This window comes from Haemaphysalis longicornis, unplaced genomic scaffold, assembly GCF_048455015.1.
Source record: "Haemaphysalis longicornis isolate Haplotype H1 unplaced genomic scaffold, Haemaphysalis longicornis Haplotype H1 scaffold_2, whole genome shotgun sequence".
Classification (NCBI taxonomy): domain Eukaryota; kingdom Metazoa; phylum Arthropoda; class Arachnida; order Ixodida; family Ixodidae; genus Haemaphysalis; species Haemaphysalis longicornis.
The window spans coordinates 44,010,729-44,031,975 of record NW_027526295.1 but is presented as its reverse complement, the minus strand read 5'-3'; the positions used below and the strand labels follow the sequence as shown (position 1 = coordinate 44,031,975).

The following is a 21,247-nucleotide window of genomic DNA, read 5'->3' as shown; positions in this document are numbered from 1 at the left end:
CTCATAAAAAAAGAAACCAATTACCTTTGGAGAAGTTATTCTTGCCTGAATTAGTGACATTCATCAATCTGCGTTCCTATCAGCCGCCGGTGCTGCTGTTCTACGCCGTAGGAGCCGGCGTTCGCACGAAAGGTGTGGCTGTTCAAAGCGATTCGCAACCGTCGTCAGCTATGACAATACATTGCTCTGCCGAATGAGCAGCGCCGCAACTCCTAATTCGCAGACAACTTCGCCGCACAGAGTGCCGTCATTTGTGTTTCCGTGCTCGCTGTGCGGCAATGAATTGATAACCCACCCAATTCGCAACTCTGATTATAAAAATACATTCCACTCAGGGCGGCGTCAGTGCACGCGCGGCATGCAGTTCAAGGAGAAGAGTATTTTTGATAGCTTCTTCCAACAGCCCGCGTAGGCAAATGCGTTCATGTAAATCCAAACCGAAAACGAAACTGCCTGCAATCCGTAGTAACTTCCACAAGCCATCGAGCGCCAATCCGAATCCAGAACTACCCATCACGCCCATTGAGGCGTGCGATCGCAGCGCCAAATTCCTCTCTAGTTATTATTGTATGAAACTCTATGGTTGACAATATACAAATATGAACAAAATACAAGTTTGATTTTTTTCTAAATATCACTTTGTCGCGATAACAATGATAAGTATTGAGATAGTTACAAAAACATGAAGTGGAGGTCGCTCCCTGGCTACTTGGTGGTGCTCCCTCCAGGACGTCAGAATCTTGTTTTGGCGAATGGCGGTTGCTGACCTAGGCCACCATCAAGCAACCTGACCAGGCGGTCTGTAGTTGGGCCTTTTGTTATGTTTTATTGTATCAAATGAATGCTAACGTAAACGCACTGCCATTGTGTTATCTTTATTTCATTATTACCTGATCAACTACAGGACGCGTACGTCACGGTAATGGAATACGTCCGCGGGGTAGACCTGATGCGCGTGGTGGAGCGCGCCCTGTTCCTGCCCATCGACCAGGTGCGCATCGTCATGGCACAGCTCATCCTCGCCGTCGAGCACATGCACCTCAAGGGCTTCCTCCACCGGGACATCAAGGTCTCCAAGTGAGTGCCGCTCCTTCTTCGATGTTCCCGCGAGTGCCTTCTTGGATATCCGACCGCGCGTTTTGACGAACGCTTTGCCAACGCTACCTTACCCGAAAAATGGTACACACTCTATTCGCGCCACTTGCATGTGTCCCATCTGCGAATCCTCCACACCCCCATATCATCACCACCTACTTGAGTTCTGTCCTAAATGCTTGCCCTACAGAACCTTCAACCTCCTTACAAACCCCAACTCCTTCCACCCCTACAGCCGTACTTTGATTGGAACCCTGAACGTGTCAGTGACTCTTATTCCGCACCACTCCACAGAAAGAGGTGTAGCGTAAGACGTTTAGAGCCGTTAGGCTGCTCCGTTCACCCCATACGGCCTCTACCGCCTATTCAAAGGGCCCACCTGTCTCACTGTGGAAAAATAGACATTCAATATGTCCCAGGCCGCAGGCACACCCATCTTGCACTGCCATCGTCGCCCCTTAACCTGGAGTCATCCTACTTCGATAAAAGGTCTCTCTCTCTCTCTCTCTCTCTCTCTCTCTCTCTCTCTCTCTCTCTTTCAGTATGCTGATGGTTCCCGGCGGGAGGGTCAAGCTTATAGATTTCGACACGAGTAAAGTTTGCCTCGGACACTGTGAGTATACAGTGGCGTTGACAGGAAGCGCCTCATGCGCAACAACCCAGTGATGCGCGGTGACCATTGCCTCCCTCGCAGTTACGAAGCGTGCCATGCGCTGCTACTTCCGGCGAACGGCGTTCGAGTTCAGGGACGAAGAAACCGCTGGGACAGTCCCCTATATGGCTCCTGAAATTCTCAAGCGGAGGCCCTACGGTAAACTGCCCACACGCTTTTTCACCGTATCTGCCGGCACTTAGGCCACTCAAGTTTCATAGATTTTTCGCGAGAAGGCTTTCGGAGGCATCGACAGTTGTTCTGAATTGTGCTTGTCGAGAAAGACGAAAAAAGGAACAAACGAATTTTCAGTGCACTGGCCGTAGTTATTAACTGAGCACACACAACCTGTCGTAAAGGAGAGGACTGTCGATCTGAAGTGCGTGTACAAAGCACACGGCTATGAAAAGTTCTTATCGGAGTCTACATCTAGAGAGCTTTGGTCCTTTCATGTTCCTGTCATTTTTTACACCATTCACTGCAGCGTTGAACTGCTCCCTTTGTTGTGTGAACCATTACGCAGTTTTGCTTGGTTTGTAATCACATTTATATCGGTGTATTTTTTAAGAATCTCCGGTACAACCGGCAAAGGAAGCACCGATCGATGGAATCTGACTTTGCAACCTCCTCCAGAATAACAATGCAATTCTTTGTTGCGGCTCTATATATTGATTCCGATTCTAATTCGTGCATCGAAGGTTGCGGAAAATGCTCATTGCGCATTTATTGCTGTGTAATAAAAAAAATTGGAATAAGTTGACGGCAAAACCCAGCGCTTCAGTTCCTGATGGCGTTCATTGAGCCTCCGGTTCGGCGTACAAGCTTCGTGTAGGACAGACTTGGCGAATGAGTTTATGTTTATCGGACTCAGTTATTGGTCATTTCGTTGCGTTGTGAACACATAGCACGACGCCGCAATATTTTCGAGGTGACATGTCACGTTGCATCCACTGCGTTATACCACAGAATCGCTTGCCGCCGCATCAGCCGCCTCGAAACTCTCTACCCTGAGCACTGTGATCGACCCAGAAGTAACGTCAGATGGTCGTTATCATCAAGAGAATTCGTAGAAGGAATTCGTGTGCATGCAGGCCGCGCGTGCGACTGGTGGTCGACGGGCGTGGTGTTCTACAAGCTGATGACGGGCCGGGTGCCGTTCCGGGGCAAGACCAAGAAGGTCCTGCGCGACCGCATCATCGCGTCGCCGCTCAAGTGGCCCAAGGTGGCTGCGCACCCGCACTCGGCCAGCATGGCCGCCAAGGACATGGTCTACCTGCTGCTCAAGAAGAACCCCGTCGAGCGCCTCGGCTCCAAGCAGTACCGAGACCTCAAGGTATGGATTGCACGTCGCCCCACAAGTCTGCAGCAGTGTGTTCGTGCTGGTGGAAGATTCGCTTTGAATTCCCGCGTCTTTCTCGCGGATCATTACGTTCCTCCGGCGTTTGCTGGTTGTTGCCTACATCTAATAATTGTCAGCTGTTGTTTCAAATCTAGATGATATCAACCAGTCCAGTGTAGATCTGCTGTGGCCATGAGCCCTGGAGGACCCAGGCGAAAGGAAAGGAGAAGATACTTATTCTTTGCCATTACGTCCTGTTACTCCTGAGCAGCGATACCTTGCGCGTCTTGAATGTTTCCGGTCTTGAGTATTTCTGCACTGAGTGCGCAATACAAAAAAAACGACGTCGTGTGTATTTTATTCCTTGGTAGGTTGAACAGCAACGGCTAACTAAACTTCTCCAACATGCGATATGCACATCCGACCCGCTTTTTCGAACATGCTAAATGTAGTTTTCGCACGAAAAACACGCGGTGTTGCAAATTTTCTGTGCGTATTGGAGGGCCACATATCATCCGTCCATCAGTGCCAAAACCTCCGCGAGTATTAAAGCAACATATACCCGCTATCTGAACAACAAATATGTAATCTGGCCAGGTTGTGTATCCTGTGATTATTGGTATATTTTCAGGGAGGTTGTGGAACGAACACTTACTGTGAGGAACTGTTCTCAAAATTTGCAATCAGGAAATCTTTCGTATTGCTAATTTTCAAGGCAACAACATTGGGAGCCACCCTCAAAGCGAACCTGTTATGGGTGTAGCAAACCAAACACACAATAAAAGTATTTCACGAAGAAACGCACGTTGGCAAGTTTTATTTGGTCCAAGCCATGACGACAGTTTGACCTCGTGGTGAACGTCTGCACCGCGCTGTTTGAACATCCGCAGGCGCGTTATTGACTTTCCCCCGTATTTCAAAATGCTTACCAGTATGCACTCTTAACAAAACTTCTAGTAAAAAGGTTGTAATGAGCCGTGTTTACCGACTCCTTACGAACTTTATTACCCCGGAAAGGTACGTAGGTACTGCCACTATCCTAATGCTATTGGCGGTGAGATCTTTGAGTGGCGCCCCCTGGCTCTGACGTCGCCTCAGGGATTCGCGCCGCTGTCGTCTGCTACACTCCGCATGTGAGGGGCAACAGTGCCTGGGCTAGAAACCGCCCGCTTCGTTGCTGTAGCGGCTGTAGTGCGTTAAAAAGCGTATTTCTAGCGACTCAGTTATTTTGCCAGCTTCTGACGCATCTGAATAATTTGAAGCTGTATCCCCCACAAGTTTGAAACACACGAAGAGATAGAGAACAACTTTCTTCAGAGTATCGGTCAGAAGATCGTGTGTAACTCGTCCTTTCTTGTTTATTCGCGAGGATCAGCGATCAGAGCTTCTCGATAAGTATTCAAAATGCGTGGGCTTCCCTGCAGTATTTTTGAGATGCTCCTATGAAGACTCAACAGTCTAATACTACGTACCAAGCAGCGGCCTCTACACGCTCATCGCACAGCAGGAAATAAAGCGGCTTTCTTCTGTTTCTTTCGTTGTTATCTTGTATCGGATTAATGTTTCTTGCTTTTTTTTCTGCCCAACGCATTTATTTTCCGGCGCCGTCACCAACTTGTTATTAGGAGGTTTCGGGATGTTTGGGAGCCTCACAAAGGTCGTGTGGATATTTCCTTCATTTTGTATGGCATACATTCCCTTCTTCACAAATTGCCTTCCATTACGGCTGCGTGCAAGAAGGTGCATATCCGCAGCGTGCTTTGTTTATTCACGTGCAAATACAATGACAAGGTTCGTGCTACGCCACCGCGATTGCGTCCTAAACAACGTGGTCCACAGTACTCGAAGGCGGCTTTTGTGCTCCGAATTTCTGTCGTAATTATATTGTTATCATAACGAACTGACACTCAACTCGAACAATGATGACATGATTACGGTGTTAAAGGCATGATATACTCGCTAACTAACGTAATAAATAGTATACCTGCATATATTACAAGACTCGAAACCGAAGAAGAATTCCAAGTAGCTCTTTATTGCTTTTCAACCCTTCCAGGCGCGAAGAACAAATCCTATTCTACTCGGGATGGCGTTCTATATTTTGAAGACAATTACTTTTACTCTCTTGTCCTGGACTGAGGACCCGGCCAACTAACCAGATCGATTTAATTGTTAAACAAAGTTTTCCCCTCCCCTCCTTACTCCTCCTTCTCCTCTTGAGTGCAGTTTACCTATCACGCATATCCGAATATCGGGAAGATACGGCTGTGCAAAATGTTCCGAAATATCCCTCCAGGTCTTAACAAACATATATGTGTTACTATAAATTAACGAAGACGTGACTCGTTTTGCTCAATAAACCTCCATACTGGTTAGATGCCTGGTATAGAATCAGCACGCGCGTATATACACACTGGGTTATTTGGAACTCAACCGACAGTTTTTGCAGTCTATACTGCATGTCGGCAAACTTTCCTGCCTTGACAACGTAAACTGATGTGACAAAACGCGTTCGAGCGTTCGGCAAGGTTGCAAAAACTGTCTTACCTTACATATGATTACCGGAAATCGTGATGTCTTCTGCCAAAGCCGACAGCCCTGAAGGCCTAGAATTTGTTTTGGTCTTCCATTTTCGCTGTTGTCGGTTATTAGCAGCTGACTGTTCCTTTTGTTCGAATGCTTGCATGAGAAGCTGACGCCTAGCTCCGACTCTTCGCGCTCCGCACAGGACCGGCTTCCCAAGGAATCGGGGGGCGCCGGCAATGTTTCTCCGGTAGCGGTATCCAAAGCTATACTTTAATTGACACCATGAGCTAGTGTATGCGATTTTAAGCCTATTATTATGATAAAAAGTTACCCACACGCCAATTCTGCTGCGGACAAGCATCAGACGTTGACCGAGCGCAAAGAAACAGCAGGGAGAGCGATCCTGAGTGAAGCAGACGACAAATGCGAAAATCCCTAAGCTGACGTCACGGAGGCGCGTTCCGCAGCGCCGCCTGTGTTCGCGCTCACCGCCAATAGTTACTAGTCTATACCATCCATTTAGTGACGTTTACTAATAGTAACATAATTCTATGAATTATGGAAAGTAATAACTGCAGCACTTTTCCCATTCAAAATCGCAATCAAAACGTTTTCGCAAATCTACATGCTCCCTTGTATGCGCTCACATTAAAATGCATTGTCCTACACTGACTCTACCAAGACACTTTCCGCAATTGCTATAGGCGGGGAGATGTTTGAGTGGCGCCCCGTGGCTCTAACGTCAGCTTAGGGACTTGCGGAGTTGCTACTGTTATGACTCACTGGCGCCATGTTTGCGCGGGTCAGTCACCCGCCGGTCGACCTCCCCACCGCTTGTCGACGGAAACGAAAGGAGGCCGACAACGCGGCGGCGGCCACTGATTGACAGCGGCTTTTGAGCGGTGTTGAGGGTTGTTGCCCAAAAGGGATTAAGGAGCCGCCGCTCGTCCCCCGGCCTAAGCAACTGAACGCGTGTGCGCGTGAAAGCCCAGACGGCGACGACCGGACAATGGGACCCAGTGGCGGCGGCAGCACAGCGAAGAAGGCAGTGGCAATGGTCAAGCCATTAACCCTTCGCGGAGTGATTCCACGAACCTTGTTAGCTCCCTGGGAAGTACGTGTGAGAACCCCACCGTGGGAACGCAGCGCGCGGCGGACACCAAAAAGATACGAGGCGCTCGCGCGTCTTCCGTTCTTCCCCTCTACTACATGCTCCTGACGAGTGGCAAGGGTGTGTGTGTGTGCGTGTGCTGTGCATCTGCCGACATACCTGAAAGGCGTGTCCCTACCCGAGGGCGGTGCTTCACAGCGAGGAACGTACACATCACCATTGGTCCGCATTGTTTTGTATGCGGATCTCTAACCTAGGGAACTAGGGATCGGGGGTCAACAAAAAGGGCGTGCTGCGGCCCGCCAGGATCTGACTTCTGTCTTCATCTCGACAACTCACTGTAAAAATGTAAATAAACCCGTTGAGTTTGCTCTAAGCTCTCCCCTAGTCCTGGCTCGACGGAGCGACGGCGACCGGCCCCGCTACCAGCAGACTGCGGTCGCTACAAGACGCAACAACTGGATGGCAAGCGGTTGGATCTGAGCCTGGACGTCGGAGAATGAACAACACGCCGAGATCATGGAGACTGACAGCTGTGAACTGGTGAGTGCTGGCTTTGGATTTTTGGTTGCCAGGCTGATAAGATAGAAGTGCAATCTTTTCGCTGGTAGAGGCTTTTTTTTCCGGAACTTCTGGGTAGAGAGTGAGCCGCACCACACTAGTTCTCTGTCATGGATTGGCAGCGTTTGTTGAAGAATCAGCTGCTGATTCTGGGGGAGGAGCTAGGAGCAGAAGTAGATTCGGGGATGAAGAAGGACGAAATTGTTCGCGCTATCGAGGGCTTCAATCTCACCAGTGAAGATATTACAGAAACGTGGAATGAGATTCAAAAGCAACAGGAACAGGAGCGCGAGCAAAAGCGGGAGCAACAGCAGTGCCAGCTAAAGCAACAGGAGTGCCAGCTAAAGCAAAAAGAACTGGAAGTAGAACAGCTGCTCCTGGAAGTGGAAGTGAGGAAGATGGCTGAGGTTCAAGGAGTAGAGGTAGCAGGAAGACAAAATCTTTGTGATTTATCTAAGCTAATGCAACCCTTCAAAGTAGGGCAAGATGTGGGCCTCTTTCTTGTGAACTTCGAGAGAACCTGTGAAAAAGCGAAGCTTGGCCGTAGCACATGGGCTCGCAATTTGTTAAGTTTGCTGCCATGTGAAGCAGCGGATGTGATCGCGCGGCTTCCGGTGGAGGATGCGGACAATTACGACAAAGTGAAGGATAGCCTTCTAAAGAGGTTCCGACTTTCGTCAGATGCGTTCCGGCAGCGGTTTCGCAATCTGACAAAGAAGCAGGGCAGCACGTATTCTGAGTTTGCCTACGAGTTAAAGGTAAACTTGGTAGAATGGATGAAGGGAGCCAGCGCTTTTGGGAACTTCGAAAAGGCTCTTGAGGTAGTGGCTCTGGAACAGTTTTTTTCTAAGCTTTCCGAGCCAATGAAGCTCTGGATCCAAGATAGGGCCGGAGTAGTAACAGTGCAGGCAGCTGCTGACTTGGCTGATGAGTACGCGTCACGCCGGGGAGAAAGGGACGAGGTTCCTCCCGCAAAAGCGGGAGATAAAGGAAAACCTTGGACAGCGAGGGAAGGGGCTGGCGCAGGTACGACGGCACAGAAAAAGGCGGACTTCGCTGCAAGTAGTCAAGGATCACAAAACAAACAGGAGGGAAAGGCTTCGGAGACTTCGTCCAAAAAGAGTCCTTTTGACGCGCGGCAACCACCTACCTGCTACAAATGCAAGGAGGTCGGTCATATTGCCATAGGCTGTCGTAGGCCCAGGCCAGCCCTTTCGTACACTTGTGACTCTGCTACTAGCGAGGAGCTACTTAGTCCTTACCTTTTTACCCTAACAGTGAACGGAAAGCCATGCCGCGTATTACGAGACAGTGGGGCAACCATTGATCTGGTGCACCCGGACTATGTGGCACAAGCAGATTACAACGGCAAGTGCGCATGGATTAAACCGGTTTTGCAAGAGGGAAGCATTTGTCTCCCGGTAGCTCGAGTAGTCATTACTGGGCCGTTCGGAGAAGTAGAGACAGAAGCGGCGGTGTCAGACAAGCTGCCCTCGCAGTACTCCTACTTGTTCTCGAATCAGACCGACCATCTGCTTGGAGAGCAAGGGAGAAGTTTTCAGGAGGGAACAGTCCAAACCTTGACTAGAGCTAAAGCACGCACGCTAGCAGCCGAACTAGAGCGGAAAGAACCGAGTTCCACAGGAAGTACAGCAACACCAGCTGGAGTCAGCACAGCGGAGTCTACTATCCCACCGCCTACGGAAAAAGAGAGAGAGGGGTCAGAGGAGGAGACCAGCGCTGATATAGCTGAAGGGGAATCGGAAGAGGGGCTGCTCGTGTTGCCAGTATCGAAATCACTAGGCAATGTACGGGAGAAAGTGACGAGAGATGAGCTCATCGAGCCGCAGAAAAGCGATCCCAACCTTAAGGACGTTTGGAACACAGTCAGAGAAGGGGTGGCGAGGAAGAATGTCAGTTTTCCAGTCAAAAATGGCATCTTGTACCGCCACTACCGGGATGAAAAAGGTCGCAAGTTTGACCTGATTGTAGTTCCAGCTGAGTATCGGCATGACATTGTTGATCTCTGTCACGGAGTTGGTTGTTCGGGGCATTCAGGAGCTCGGAAGACCAAAGATAGGCTCCTAACGGAGTTTTATTGGCCAGGATGCTTCAAAGAAGTTGAGAACCACGCAAGAGCGTGTGACACCTGTGAGAGAGTGGGAAAACCGCACGAGAAGGGAAAAGCGTCATTTGAGCTCGTTCAGCTCATTTCGGAGCCTTCTCGCCGGCTGGTAATAGACGTTGTGGGACCACTCCCAGCGACAAAATCAGGCTACCGGTATTTGCTTACCGCTGTTTGTCCACCAGCCAAATTTCCAGAGGCGATCCCAATGAAGGAGCAGAGCTCGGTAGAAGTAGTCAACGCACTACTGTCTATTTTTTCTAGAGTGGCCTTACCCAAGGAGGTACAGTGCTACCAGGGTTCAGTGTTCAGCAGCGTTCTGACTGCGGGCTTCCTGGAGAAGTGCGGGATAAGGCTGATGAACCGAGTTCTGCAGGGGGCTGAAGAATACGCTGTTCCCTACTTAGTCGACCTTGCTATGTACTACAATAGATGGGAAGACCACCTGTACCATCTTAGCGATGTCCTTAGACGTTTGACACACGCTGGACTGACAGCGAAGCCGGCTAACTGCCAGCTAGCTCGCGCCGAAGTACGGTACCTAGGGCACGTGGTAAGGCAGGGCAGGAGGCGACCTGGCGAGTTGAAAGTAGAGGCGGTTAGCGAATTCCCGCAACCAGAAATGGAGGGTGCTTTCCAAGGCCTCAAAACGGCTCTTGTTAGCTCGCCCGTACGGCATGCACCGAACTATGATCGTCCGTTTACTGTGCAATGCGATGCCCGCAACAGAGGCTTAGGAGTAGTACTCTGCCAGGAGGATGAGAACGGGAACGAGAACCCTGTGCTGTACGCCAGCAGGAAACTCTCGGTTCGCGAGGAGGCCTACAGTGCGTCAGAAAAAGAACGTACCTGCATTGTGTGGGCCACCCAAAAATTGGCCTGCTGCCTCTATGGAACTTCTTTTGTCTTCGTCACTGACCACTGCCCACTGACGTGGCTGTCGCAAATGTCGGGAAAGAATCCGCGACTACTACGCTGGAGCCTTGCGCTTCAGGAGCTTAACTTCACTGTGAAGTATAAGAAGGGTTCCGCCAACGCCAATGTTGACACATTAAGCAGAGCCTTTTAGCTTTTTCGCTTTTGCTTTCTTTTGTTTTCAGTTGAGGAACGTTTTTCTGTAGTGATTTTGAGTAGTGTTTTAAGTAATTCAGTCTAAGTTTTTAGCTGTGAGCAAGAGTATTAGTGTGGTTGCCATATGTAAAAAAAAGCGGAGGTGCATTGTAGAACCTTTGAAAGAGCAGCCTGGTTGCCGAAAACTCATTGCCGGCGCTTGCTGGTTCGGGGAGGTTGGTCTTTGTGGTTTCAATGGTGCTGGAAGAATGCTGCTACTGTGATCTCTCCCATCGAGCAGCTGATACTACACGACGTCCGAGATCTTCCCGTCGGCGGAGGAGCTGTTATGACTCACTGGCGCCATGTTTGCGCGGGTCAGTCACCCGCCGGTCGACCTCCCCACCGCTTGTCGACGGAAACGAAAGGAGGCCGACAACGCGGCGGCGGCCACTGATTGACAGCGGCTTTTGAGCGGTGTTGAGGGTTGTTGCCCAAAAGGGATTAAGGAGCCGCCGCTCGTCCCCCGGCCTAAGCAACTGAACGCGTGTGCGCGTGAAAGCCCAGACGGCGACGACCGGACAATGGGACCCAGTGGCGGCGGCAGCACAGCGAAGAAGGCAGTGGCAATGGTCAAGCCATTAACCCTTCGCGGAGTGATTCCACGAACCTTGTTAGCTCCCTGGGAAGTACGTGTGAGAACCCCACCGTGGGAACGCAGCGCGCGGCGGACACCAAAAAGATACGAGGCGCTCGCGCGTCTTCCGTTCTTCCCCTCTACTACATGCTCCTGACGAGTGGCAAGGGTGTGTGTGTGTGCGTGTGCTGTGCATCTGCCGACATACCTGAAAGGCGTGTCCCTACCCGAGGGCGGTGCTTCACAGCGAGGAACGTACACATCACCATTGGTCCGCATTGTTTTGTATGCGGATCCCTAACCTAGGGAACTAGGGATCGGGGGTTAACAAAAACGGCGTGCTGCGGCCCGCCAGGATCTGTCTTCTGTCTTCATCTCGACAACTCACTGTAAAAATGTAAATAAACCCGTTGAGTTTGCTCTAAGCTCTCCCCTAGTCCTGGCTCGACGGAGCGACGGCGACCGGCCCCGCTACCAGCAGACTGCGGTCGCTACAAGACGCAACACTACGTACCCGCCACGGTCGCCCGCTTGCGGAGGGCAGTAGTACCTGTGCTAGAAATGGCCCGCTTTGATGCTTTAGTGCATTAAAAAGCGTGTTTCTAGTTTTTTGGTTATTTTGCCAGCCTCAGACAATTCTGAATAATCTAAAACTGTGTCTCGCAAAACTTTTGCAACACACGAGTAGAGAGAGAACAACTTCCTTCGGAGCACCGGTAAGATGATCATGTGTAACTCGTTCTTTCTAGCTTATTTGCGAGGTTCAGTGCTCCGAGCTTCTATAAAAGTACTCAAAATGCGTAGGGTCCATGAAGTATATTTTGAGATGCTCTTATGAAAACTCAAAAGTCTATGCTACGCACCAAGCAGCGGGTCTCTACACGCGCATCGCAGCGCAGCAAATAAAACGGCTGTCTTCTATTCCTGTCGTTGTTGTTGACTTGTAAATGTTCACTTACACCCACCCACACACACGCAAGGGCACGCACATATAAGGGCACGCGTGCGGGCATGCACACGCACGGGAGCGCGTGCGCACCCAGACTGACAGGCAAACGGACAACACATGCGATCGCACGCGCACACGGACGCACGCGCGCGGACCGACACAGAAACACGCACATGCACAGACAGCCAAAAGATGTGAAAATTGATCTGACGTGATGGCGTGAGGTGTAACTCGCGCCACTGTTCATATCCGGAGGGTTCGGTGTGGAAGAACGTTCACAGCCAGAGGAGGCGGCCATCCTCAAAGTATCCTTCGCCCCCTTACTGGACGGTGATATGATATCCATTGGCTAGTTGGGCTTTGAAAGTTCAGTGCGCACAATGTAGTTACACGGATGCCATATCTTGCTTCAGACGCACTCTTTTTTCGACGACTTCAACTGGAGCCATCTGCGCGAAAGCACCAGTCTATGCAACGTCCCGGCCGTGTACGAGCTGATGCAGAAGGCGCCACCGCCGGACACAACCAGCAGCGTGTCCGTGCGCAGCACATCCAAAATCTGTACGTTAGCCCCATAATCGCTTCATTCTGGAGTTGGCCGCGAAACACAAAGCCTGTGAAAGACTCTGGTTTAGTCACAGTAGTATGAATGGTATACGCGTCGCGTCTGCAGGTCCAGGCCTAGGGTGAAGAGCTTATCCCGTCACAGAATTCCACTCCTGATAAGTTACGGCGGCTGCAGACAGGCTACACCAATTTTAATACCAATTTTCTTCCGAGAAATAGGTTGCACACGTGTCGACTGTAGTGACACAGCAATTGTTCTTCTTGAAGAGCGATGTCATGATTAGTCTTCTCATGAGCCTCCCTCAGCAATGAGAACGGCAGCCATTCCTTATGATTGTCTTCAAAACAAACAAATCACGTGCTGTTCTCTCTTTAGTCGCTGAAATATTGTGACCAATTCCTTGAAAATTGAGTCAGAATATTTGCAAATGAACTTACTAATGTAGGCCCGGGCGGTTAACGCATCGAAACTACAGCTGTGCTATGAGGCGTGCCCTAGTGAAAAGATAGGGACGAATTGTTACCACCGGGGTATCTTCAGCGTGCGTCGAAATCGCCACAAATGAGCGTTTTCGCTTTTCGTCTCTATCTGAAAAATATGCCACCACGGCGGGGTTTGAATCCATGCCCGTCAGTCCAGCAGAGCAATGCTTTAGCCCCTAATCCACCGCATACGGTCCAATTTTTGTAATCGCGCTGTGTATTGTGTCAGATGTTTCAGGGCGGGTAATTGAATGTGTTAATTGGGTAATCGGGGTCTTACGCGAGAAGTAAGTTTAATAACACTGGCACAGAAGCGCCATGCCATGCTCTGCCAAAAAGCATATTTGACGAAATGACCCCATGGAGGGCGTTTTCTTGCATGCCCAACGAGTATCTCGCCGTTCAATGCCGTTCCTAGGATAACACCAATTATCCTTTTGTACTGCACTGGCATCAAGACAACGCTTTACTGTTCAACGGCACAATTTATTTTAACATTTGCACGTTCGCAGATTTCTCGCTCGAAGTTCTCACCCCTCAGGAGGATAGCAAAATCAATGCAGGAAAATGATATTTCGCATGGGGCAAACAGTCCGCTTGGGTATGAACACTAGAAAATCTTTGATAACACTAAATAGTTTTTGTGTAGTTCGTTGTCAAAGGTTGCTATCCTACATTTCAAAGGAACAATTACTATGGCTCTGGACCCTGATGAAGGAACGTCCAGAACATGCAACGGCCCTGCTATACGAAAGTGCTTATGTTAACGTAGAATAACTCCAGTGTTTTCATTTATGAAAAAAAAAAACACTGTGATGAGTCGGAGAATTGCACCTGAAGTTTTGGCTCCGACGTATGAGTGGAATGCAAACTCGTCCACCACCGGGCACTGCGCAGCTCCTGGTGCAACGACTTCGACGAAGAAGCGCAAGCTCATCAAGATCAAAGAGCTTTCCGACATGGACTCCGCATTGCACCGGCCGCTCTTCTCCTACGCGTCGACGGGATACCAGCGACTCGCCTCCATGGTATGCACGCCACAGGGGGCGCTATCGGGCGATGCCAAGCGAACACTCCGTTGGGTGGGCTGGGTGGTACTGCTGCACCGCTCCAGCGTATCGCGAAACACAGCCTAAAGAACGAAAAGACTAAAATTAACGTGAATTTTTGCGTGTGCTGCTGTTCAGCCGCGTATGTCGCAGATGTACACACAACAGAGTTGCCGAAGAATTCAGGATCCATGTTTTGGATCGGATGTGTTTCGGACTCGAGAAAACGCCAAAAATTGCTCGCCTCAGCCTCGAGGAACACCGTCGCAGGGAGCACAATTCCTAATGGCCTTGCCTGCCTTCCAGAGAACGGCGGGAGAATCGATTTTGAAACAGCAACTTTTCTACAGCAACTTTTCTCTGAGAGAACTTTAGGATTGTTTTTAACCGCCTGTGAGTTGTTGTCTAAAAATGTGCGCCTCGCCAATTCTAAGAGCCGTGTTCTGAGTCACTCCTCTACTCCCTTTGCTCCCTCAACGCGGCGGAGGGGAGGATTCCGCAAATGGGGAAATCGATTTCAAGGACCTTCTCCTCTGGAGGGTCGAGTGGAGCAAGGATTGAGAATAACAGGGAAAGAATTTGTACATATGAATAATGGTATTCCTCCATACCCGCTCAATGAGTGTATTCTATGAGTGCATTTCTTTTATTCTCACAAGTGCGTTTTCAGGGGCGTAAGTCTAAGAACCAGATCCCATACTTGTCACTTCCTGTTGTAGCTTTCAAACGTCTACAAACTGCCTTACAAGATATTGATCACTGAGCTGTAGTTTTAACTAGAGCAAGATTGAGTATATCACAGATCGCTAGAACAATTTGCGCGTGCTGGATGTCTTTCAAGTTGACCTTACAGGATAGGATAACGTAGTTTCGCGCTACTTTATACGATTTATAAGAAAACGCCTTTCGTTTCTACTGCTTTGGTTACTGTTGTAGGGCTGGTAAGCTGACAATAGAAAATTATAAATACTTGTTGTATTTTTGTAGTAAGTATATTGTCACGGAACATCTATGGCGTCAATGTTCCATAGCGCCAAAACCCGTCACCGAAGACGACGAAGAGGAGGTGGTAGCGCGAGCGCTTGTACAGTCGTCAAAACTGTTAACAACAAAGAACGAGGTGCCAGCCTATGCACAGAGCGGCAGCTTACGATAGCCCTCAGGCTTCTACGCCAGGCTATGCGCATGCGCTGAAGCACCCGAGTGGAGTGCAGTAGGGCAGCATCGTGAGTGCGGATAACCAGGCGCCAAAGATGCGGCTGTAGCTATCGTTAGCTGCCACTCTGTGCGTGTTTTGTTGTTGTTTTGTGTTTTGTTGTTTTGTGTTTTTGTTGTTGTTAACAGTTTTGACGACTGTACATAGATCATCCATGTAAATACAAAGCTGTACCATCGTCCAATATCCGTCTCATCTTTGCCTTGCCAACAAATAACAATATTGTGTTTTAACGGGTTAGGCTATCTGTCACTACGTTATAATAATGTGTTATAATTTGTATTAGCCATCCTCACCATGTTTGAGTTTACATAATTAAAGAGGCGGCTTCATTGAATAAGAAACCGAATGCAGGCTCGTCGTCTTGTTTCATTGCGGCCAGAGGCATTGGTGTCTTAGTCCAGACACATGTCAAAAAAATCAAAACAAGCAATGGAGGTGAACCCACAAGGTGGACCCGCGCTTGAAGCGACCAAGTGTTTAAGGGACCCTGCAACACTCTTTGAGCTGTGCAAGTAAACCTGCGCGACGTTTAGATTAGACTGCCAGGAATACCTGAGCCAAATATTACACGTGCACGTGAAGCGGCGAGCGCGCAAATTGCTGTGAAAAACGCGGTAAACCCAACCGCGCTCTCTTCAGTTCTCCTCATTATGCACCTGTGGCATGGTCTAAGCGACGTCACCGAGGCCATAGCTGCCCGATCCGCTGTCACTGGTCAACATCGCGGCTTATTTCTCCCATTTCTGCCGTCGTCATCGCTGTGTACGAACATCTTCTATGCCTGAACCTGTAGGCACAGTTTTGCCGTTCCTTTTGTGCTTTGAGTGCACGCGGAGTTTGAGTGCTGACCTAAATACTTACCTTTCAACAGGACCACTCGACTACACACGTTTATGGATTTAAAAACGCCCTACCAGCCCGAGTGCGCGCTTGCGAGCGGGCACCCTTGCCTGCTTCTTTGTGGCAGCAGACCGGAAATAGGCGCCTCCACTTTGCGGAGAAAAGGGGAAAACTCCCCGGTTTGTGATATATCGAAGGCCGCCGAAGAGAACGCCGCGATCCGCCCCCCCTCTGCGGGAGAGAGCGCGCAGCTTTCGTCGCGTTGTCAGTGGTCGAGTTGAGAGGGAACGATTATGCGCGATTTCTCATCGCGCGTAGTTTAGCTGATAGTGAACTGATTTTCATAATTCTTGCGGGAGGAGATTGCTGGGACAATAGACTTTACCCCAAAATACGTCCTCAACAGTCGATGGTAACTGTGGCAGGGTCCCTTTAATGTTCCACTTTTGAACACTCCATTGCTGTTTGAACATTTCTAAAGCAGGAAAACCTCTTAACATGAACAAGCTTGCTTCATTCCCAACTGGCGATACTGTAGAGAACAGGAAGGTACAGATGTATGACACGCCTGTCCAGTTTGTGTCCAGGGCACTTACCTCACTCCTTTTCTGTTGTCTGCCTTAAGATACGGAGCTCGATTCTCCGTACTGTGTAATCTCTTTTAAAAGATGAGATAAAGCGCAGTTGCTAACTACCTTATTCGGCCGAACTGTGCATTGTGACTCGCCGTATCTAAAGCCGCGAATCGTGTTCCTTACTCAGGGTAAATGCGCTGTGTGTTTACAGATACATCAACAGGCAGTGTTGAATGGCACATTGGGACTCGCAGCTTGGCATCAAATCAAGCGTTTACAAGCACTTTCTTAGGCGATACCTCTAGGCTAAAACCGTCCATGTTTGTTATTTCAGGTGAAAGAGAGTGCTGATCCAATCTCCATAAGCGAGTCCTTCATGGGCGCGTCCAACGAGTCGTCATCAGAAATTGACTACCAAAAGACTACGGACGCAGACACCAGCTACGGACTCACTGGCTTCTCGAAATGTGAGTCCGAGCACGCTGATTTTACTCTAATAATAACAGCGAGTCGACGCGATAGTGTACGCTCCCATTGAGAAAGCTGTCAAAAGTGTTAAAGGAGTACTGACACGAAATTTTTATGTTACGTTTTTTACGCTGCTATGCGTACCTACCAGCCCACTAATCATAGAATGACAGATTAGACGGTCGAGCGCAGCGTAAACTTTCATTTACGGCGTCGTTTATTCGTGCCAGTTTCGGTTTCGACAAAAAAACGCCGAGCGGCCGCCATGACAGCATGCATCACATGGCGTCACCAGTCTTGCCGTATCGCTGCCTCTCTGGAAGCGCGCGCGAGCGAGCGCACGCACGCGCCCAGACCGGCCGAGGTCTTCGCCGTCCCCACAGACCCGGGCAGCATGACGTCAGTCCCAGAACCATGACGTGTACACACGCCCGAGCAGCACGCGCCAACCACAGCCAGCGCGTCGGCTTCGTCACGGGAGCCCCGACGTCGGCAGTTTGGGGCACGTAGCAGATGATGTCACGTCGGCCCGCTCTGGGCTTTCTCGTGCGGGCGAAGATTAAAATGGATTTTAAATATGTTTCGCTGAACGGTTGCTGCTGAAACTTGCTGGGAGATATCTCCTGATAAAAAGGAAGCGTTTTACATAGTTATCTCAGCTTTGAAATTTCGTTTCAGTACTCCTTTAAGTAGAAAGAAAGACAAGCACATAGGAAAAGGCGCTCGCTTTGTTCTCGCGAGTCTCCATCTTTGCAGCACGTTTGCCATCAAGCGCGGTAGCACCCTCCCTTGCACAACCTGTGGAGCCACCTTGCTTTTCCCACTGCATTTTAAACAGTCCGCATGTTTAACATGTGCGACCTTTTGGTGTTGAACAACCGTTATCCTCGTTGTCAGCTTCTTACCGCACACTGATGACATCAATAGTTGCTTTTGGTCGCGTATCCGCACGTCACGTGCGGGCATGGCGCAGTTCACAGAGGCGAGGCCGGTCATTCTCCCAGAGGCGAAGCCGATCTACCAAGTGGTTACAGCGAAGAATGAGGTGTAACCGTCTTTTACGCGGCTATGTGAAATCATTTTCAGCGCCTTTACTTTGAGGCTTCTTTTTAAGCTGGCTTAGTTAACCGCAGTCGGCTTTCAAATTCTGGGACGTCCCCATTGGGGACCAATGAGGGAAAAAAAGACATTCTAGGTATTCTCAGGAGCTATGCAAATGGTAACAGTGGAGTTATTCCCTCAGAACTTGCATCAGAACTATTCCGTAAGCACCAGAAAGGATGTTGCGATTGCTGTGCGGGTTGAGTAGCTCGCAGATATAAAGCACTGCAAGTCGTTCCCTAGAGCCCGTAGAGCCTACTACTGTTAGGTAGTATTAGCGTGCCGTTACCGTGTTGACATTACTGTTTACCGTGTTACCGGAAGCTGGAGTTTTCGTTTACTGCTGAACACGGTAGAACACCTTTTAGCACACCGTTTGCGGTTTAAGTATTCCGATTTACCGGTCATCGTGCTGGAGGGCGCAATCTCCGACATATTAGTCTCAAAACAAATAAATCAAAGCTTTGTCGCTCAGAGCTATTTGCTTTCGTTTAAAATGCTCGAATCTTGGACTTTTCGCAATAAGATTTCACAAAATAATTTGTTTTGATATTATTGCAGACATCTCCTGTACTGCTTTAAAAAGGAAAACATGAACCTAATGGCACCACCTACTGTTGACAGGTGGAACCAAATAAGATGACGAATTCGGGAATGCGCTAAATATTCTGACTCCAATTTAGTAAATTGTATTGTGATAATTGCACTAGAACCAACATTGGTATCCCAATCATGATTTCGGAGGCGTGAAAACGCTTTGCTGACTCAGCAACACGTCCGAAGTATTTGAGGCGGCCGAGGCTTAACCCAAGTAGAAGGCGGCCATATTACTCACCCGCCTGAGAAAAAGAGCCGTTTGTCGTACTCCTGACGATCATTTAGCAGCGGTAACATAAGAAACGTTAACGACGGATACTTGTATTGCATCTAAGAAGAATTAGGTGCCAAGTGGAGTGTTTTGCTGTATTAAAGATGCGAAGGTACGGTTCAGCGGCGCAGCCAATTCTAGTGGCAACGGTAGAACCTGGAGGAGTAACTAACCCTTTACGGTAACTATTTGTGCATGCGTAGTCGGTTCCCACAATTGCGGCAGGCGGTTACGTAAGCACGGTAAGATTATGCTGAACTCCCTATTAAAGCGTAGCAAGCAGCGCCTGCTCAAGACGAACAGCCTGACCGGTTGTTCCGATATATGTACTCATATCCTTTGAGCACGTAACCCTCCGAGAGACCTTTTAGGCGTTTATGAAGGGGATGTGGCTAACGTTCCAGAAGAAAAAAAATGGTGGCCTAACCATCGATATGGTGGCGGGTTGCCAGCAAAACTGTTTTTTCATTCAGTGTACCCCGAAAGGCCCTCTGACGAGGGTATTACATAGGGGGGAGGGGGGCAAGACAACATTATACAAAATTACTAACAAAAATACAAAACGCATTATAACCAGTAATTAGTCGCAACGAAGGGAAGGAACAATAAATACAACCTACAGCCATACCGTGTTGTACAATCGTTAAACAATCAGATAAATTGAGAACATGGCTCGCAAGACCTCAAGAATTTGCTTGACACTATTGCGCCCATAATATTGGCTGAAAAAGAAAACAATATAACGCAAAAACAAAGAACAGAGAACATAACAAGTGGCAGCGTATGAAGAAATAGCCTGAAGCAAGAGCAACGTATGCAAGCTACTGCCACAATTTATGCTAGAGGTAAAAACTACAGAAAAAAAATTCTAGTTAGTGACCGTAGCGTGCAAGAGCTGCAAGAATTTATTAGAATCTTTTTCGGTGGCAACATGTGCTGGCAAGTCATTCCACTCAACAATGGTGCGCGGTATGAATGATTGTGCGAAACGAAGTGAATGACATTGTGGGCGTTTAACTTTATTGGGGTGATCGCGTCGTGGAAAGAGAGCAGAGGGGCTTTCAAAAAAACTTTCACGCAGTGACGGGTGGTTATAAAGCTTGTGAAAAAGTGATAAGCGCGCATGTTTCCGGCGCAGGGCCAAATCAACTAGTTCAGCACGGTTTTTCAAGTTAGTGACGCTGGAAAAGGAAGAATAATCAGAGTAAATAAACCGAGCAGCACGGTTTTGCACGGATTCAATATTTGATTCGATGTAGGCTTGATGAGGGTCCCAAATGGCGCTAGCATACTCTAATTTAGGGCGAATTAAAGTGGTGAAAGCAATCTTTTTTAACTGTGATGGAGCCTGTTTTAAATTACGTTTTAGCAACCCAAGCGAACGGTTAGTGCTTGCAAGAGTAAGTTCGACGTGATGCTGCCATGTTAGATCCTGCTGAAAGTGAAGGCCAAGGTACTTGTAAGAAGATGTGAACTCACGTGGCGCATTATTCAAGAAGTAATAAGTGGGAATACGGTTAGTAGCGTTAGTAAAGGACATAAACTTAGTTTTAGAAACGTTTAGTGACATAGGCCAGGTTGAACACCAGAGGTTAATTTTGTCCAGATCAGATTGCAAGGTTAAACGGTCGGAATCACAGGAAATGGTACGATATATTACGCAGTCATCTGCAAACAGTCTAACTTGAGAAGATACAGAGTTGGGAAGATCATTAACATAGACAAGGAAAAGGAGAGGACCAAGGACGCTACCCTGGGGGACGCCAGAAGTTACCGGAACAGAGTCATTCTCTTTTATTTGGTTGCGCACATTTCCGCAAGATAACACGATGGACCGGGGCACAGTACAAAGAAGCGCACGGAACCACGGAACCACGGAACCACGGAACCACGGGATTGGCGGTTGGAGAGGCTGTGTCGCGTTCGACTCAACTATCTCCCCCCCCCCCCCCCCAAAATGCAATTCTCCAGCTACTGCACTGTGCCCTCTCCTCCCCTCTGTGAGTCTAACATAATGCCGATCCTAAACGCC

The 21,247-nt window shown here is 49.0% G+C and overlaps 1 protein-coding gene across 1 annotated transcript in view; it reads left to right on the top strand.

The window, feature by feature from the left end:
* LOC144167932 (uncharacterized) overlaps positions 1 to 21,247 on the top strand; it is a 57,976-nt gene that overhangs the window by 24,823 nt on the left and 11,906 nt on the right. The window contains exons 7-13 of the mRNA XM_077697054.1: positions 905 to 1,077; positions 1,638 to 1,708; positions 1,790 to 1,906; positions 2,839 to 3,080; positions 12,459 to 12,606; positions 13,993 to 14,123; positions 17,113 to 17,245. Of these exons, the coding sequence (XP_077553180.1) occupies positions 905 to 1,077; positions 1,638 to 1,708; positions 1,790 to 1,906; positions 2,839 to 3,080; positions 12,459 to 12,606; positions 13,993 to 14,123; positions 17,113 to 17,245 (1,015 nt within the window). The remainder of the gene's footprint in view (positions 1 to 904; positions 1,078 to 1,637; positions 1,709 to 1,789; positions 1,907 to 2,838; positions 3,081 to 12,458; positions 12,607 to 13,992; positions 14,124 to 17,112; positions 17,246 to 21,247) is intronic.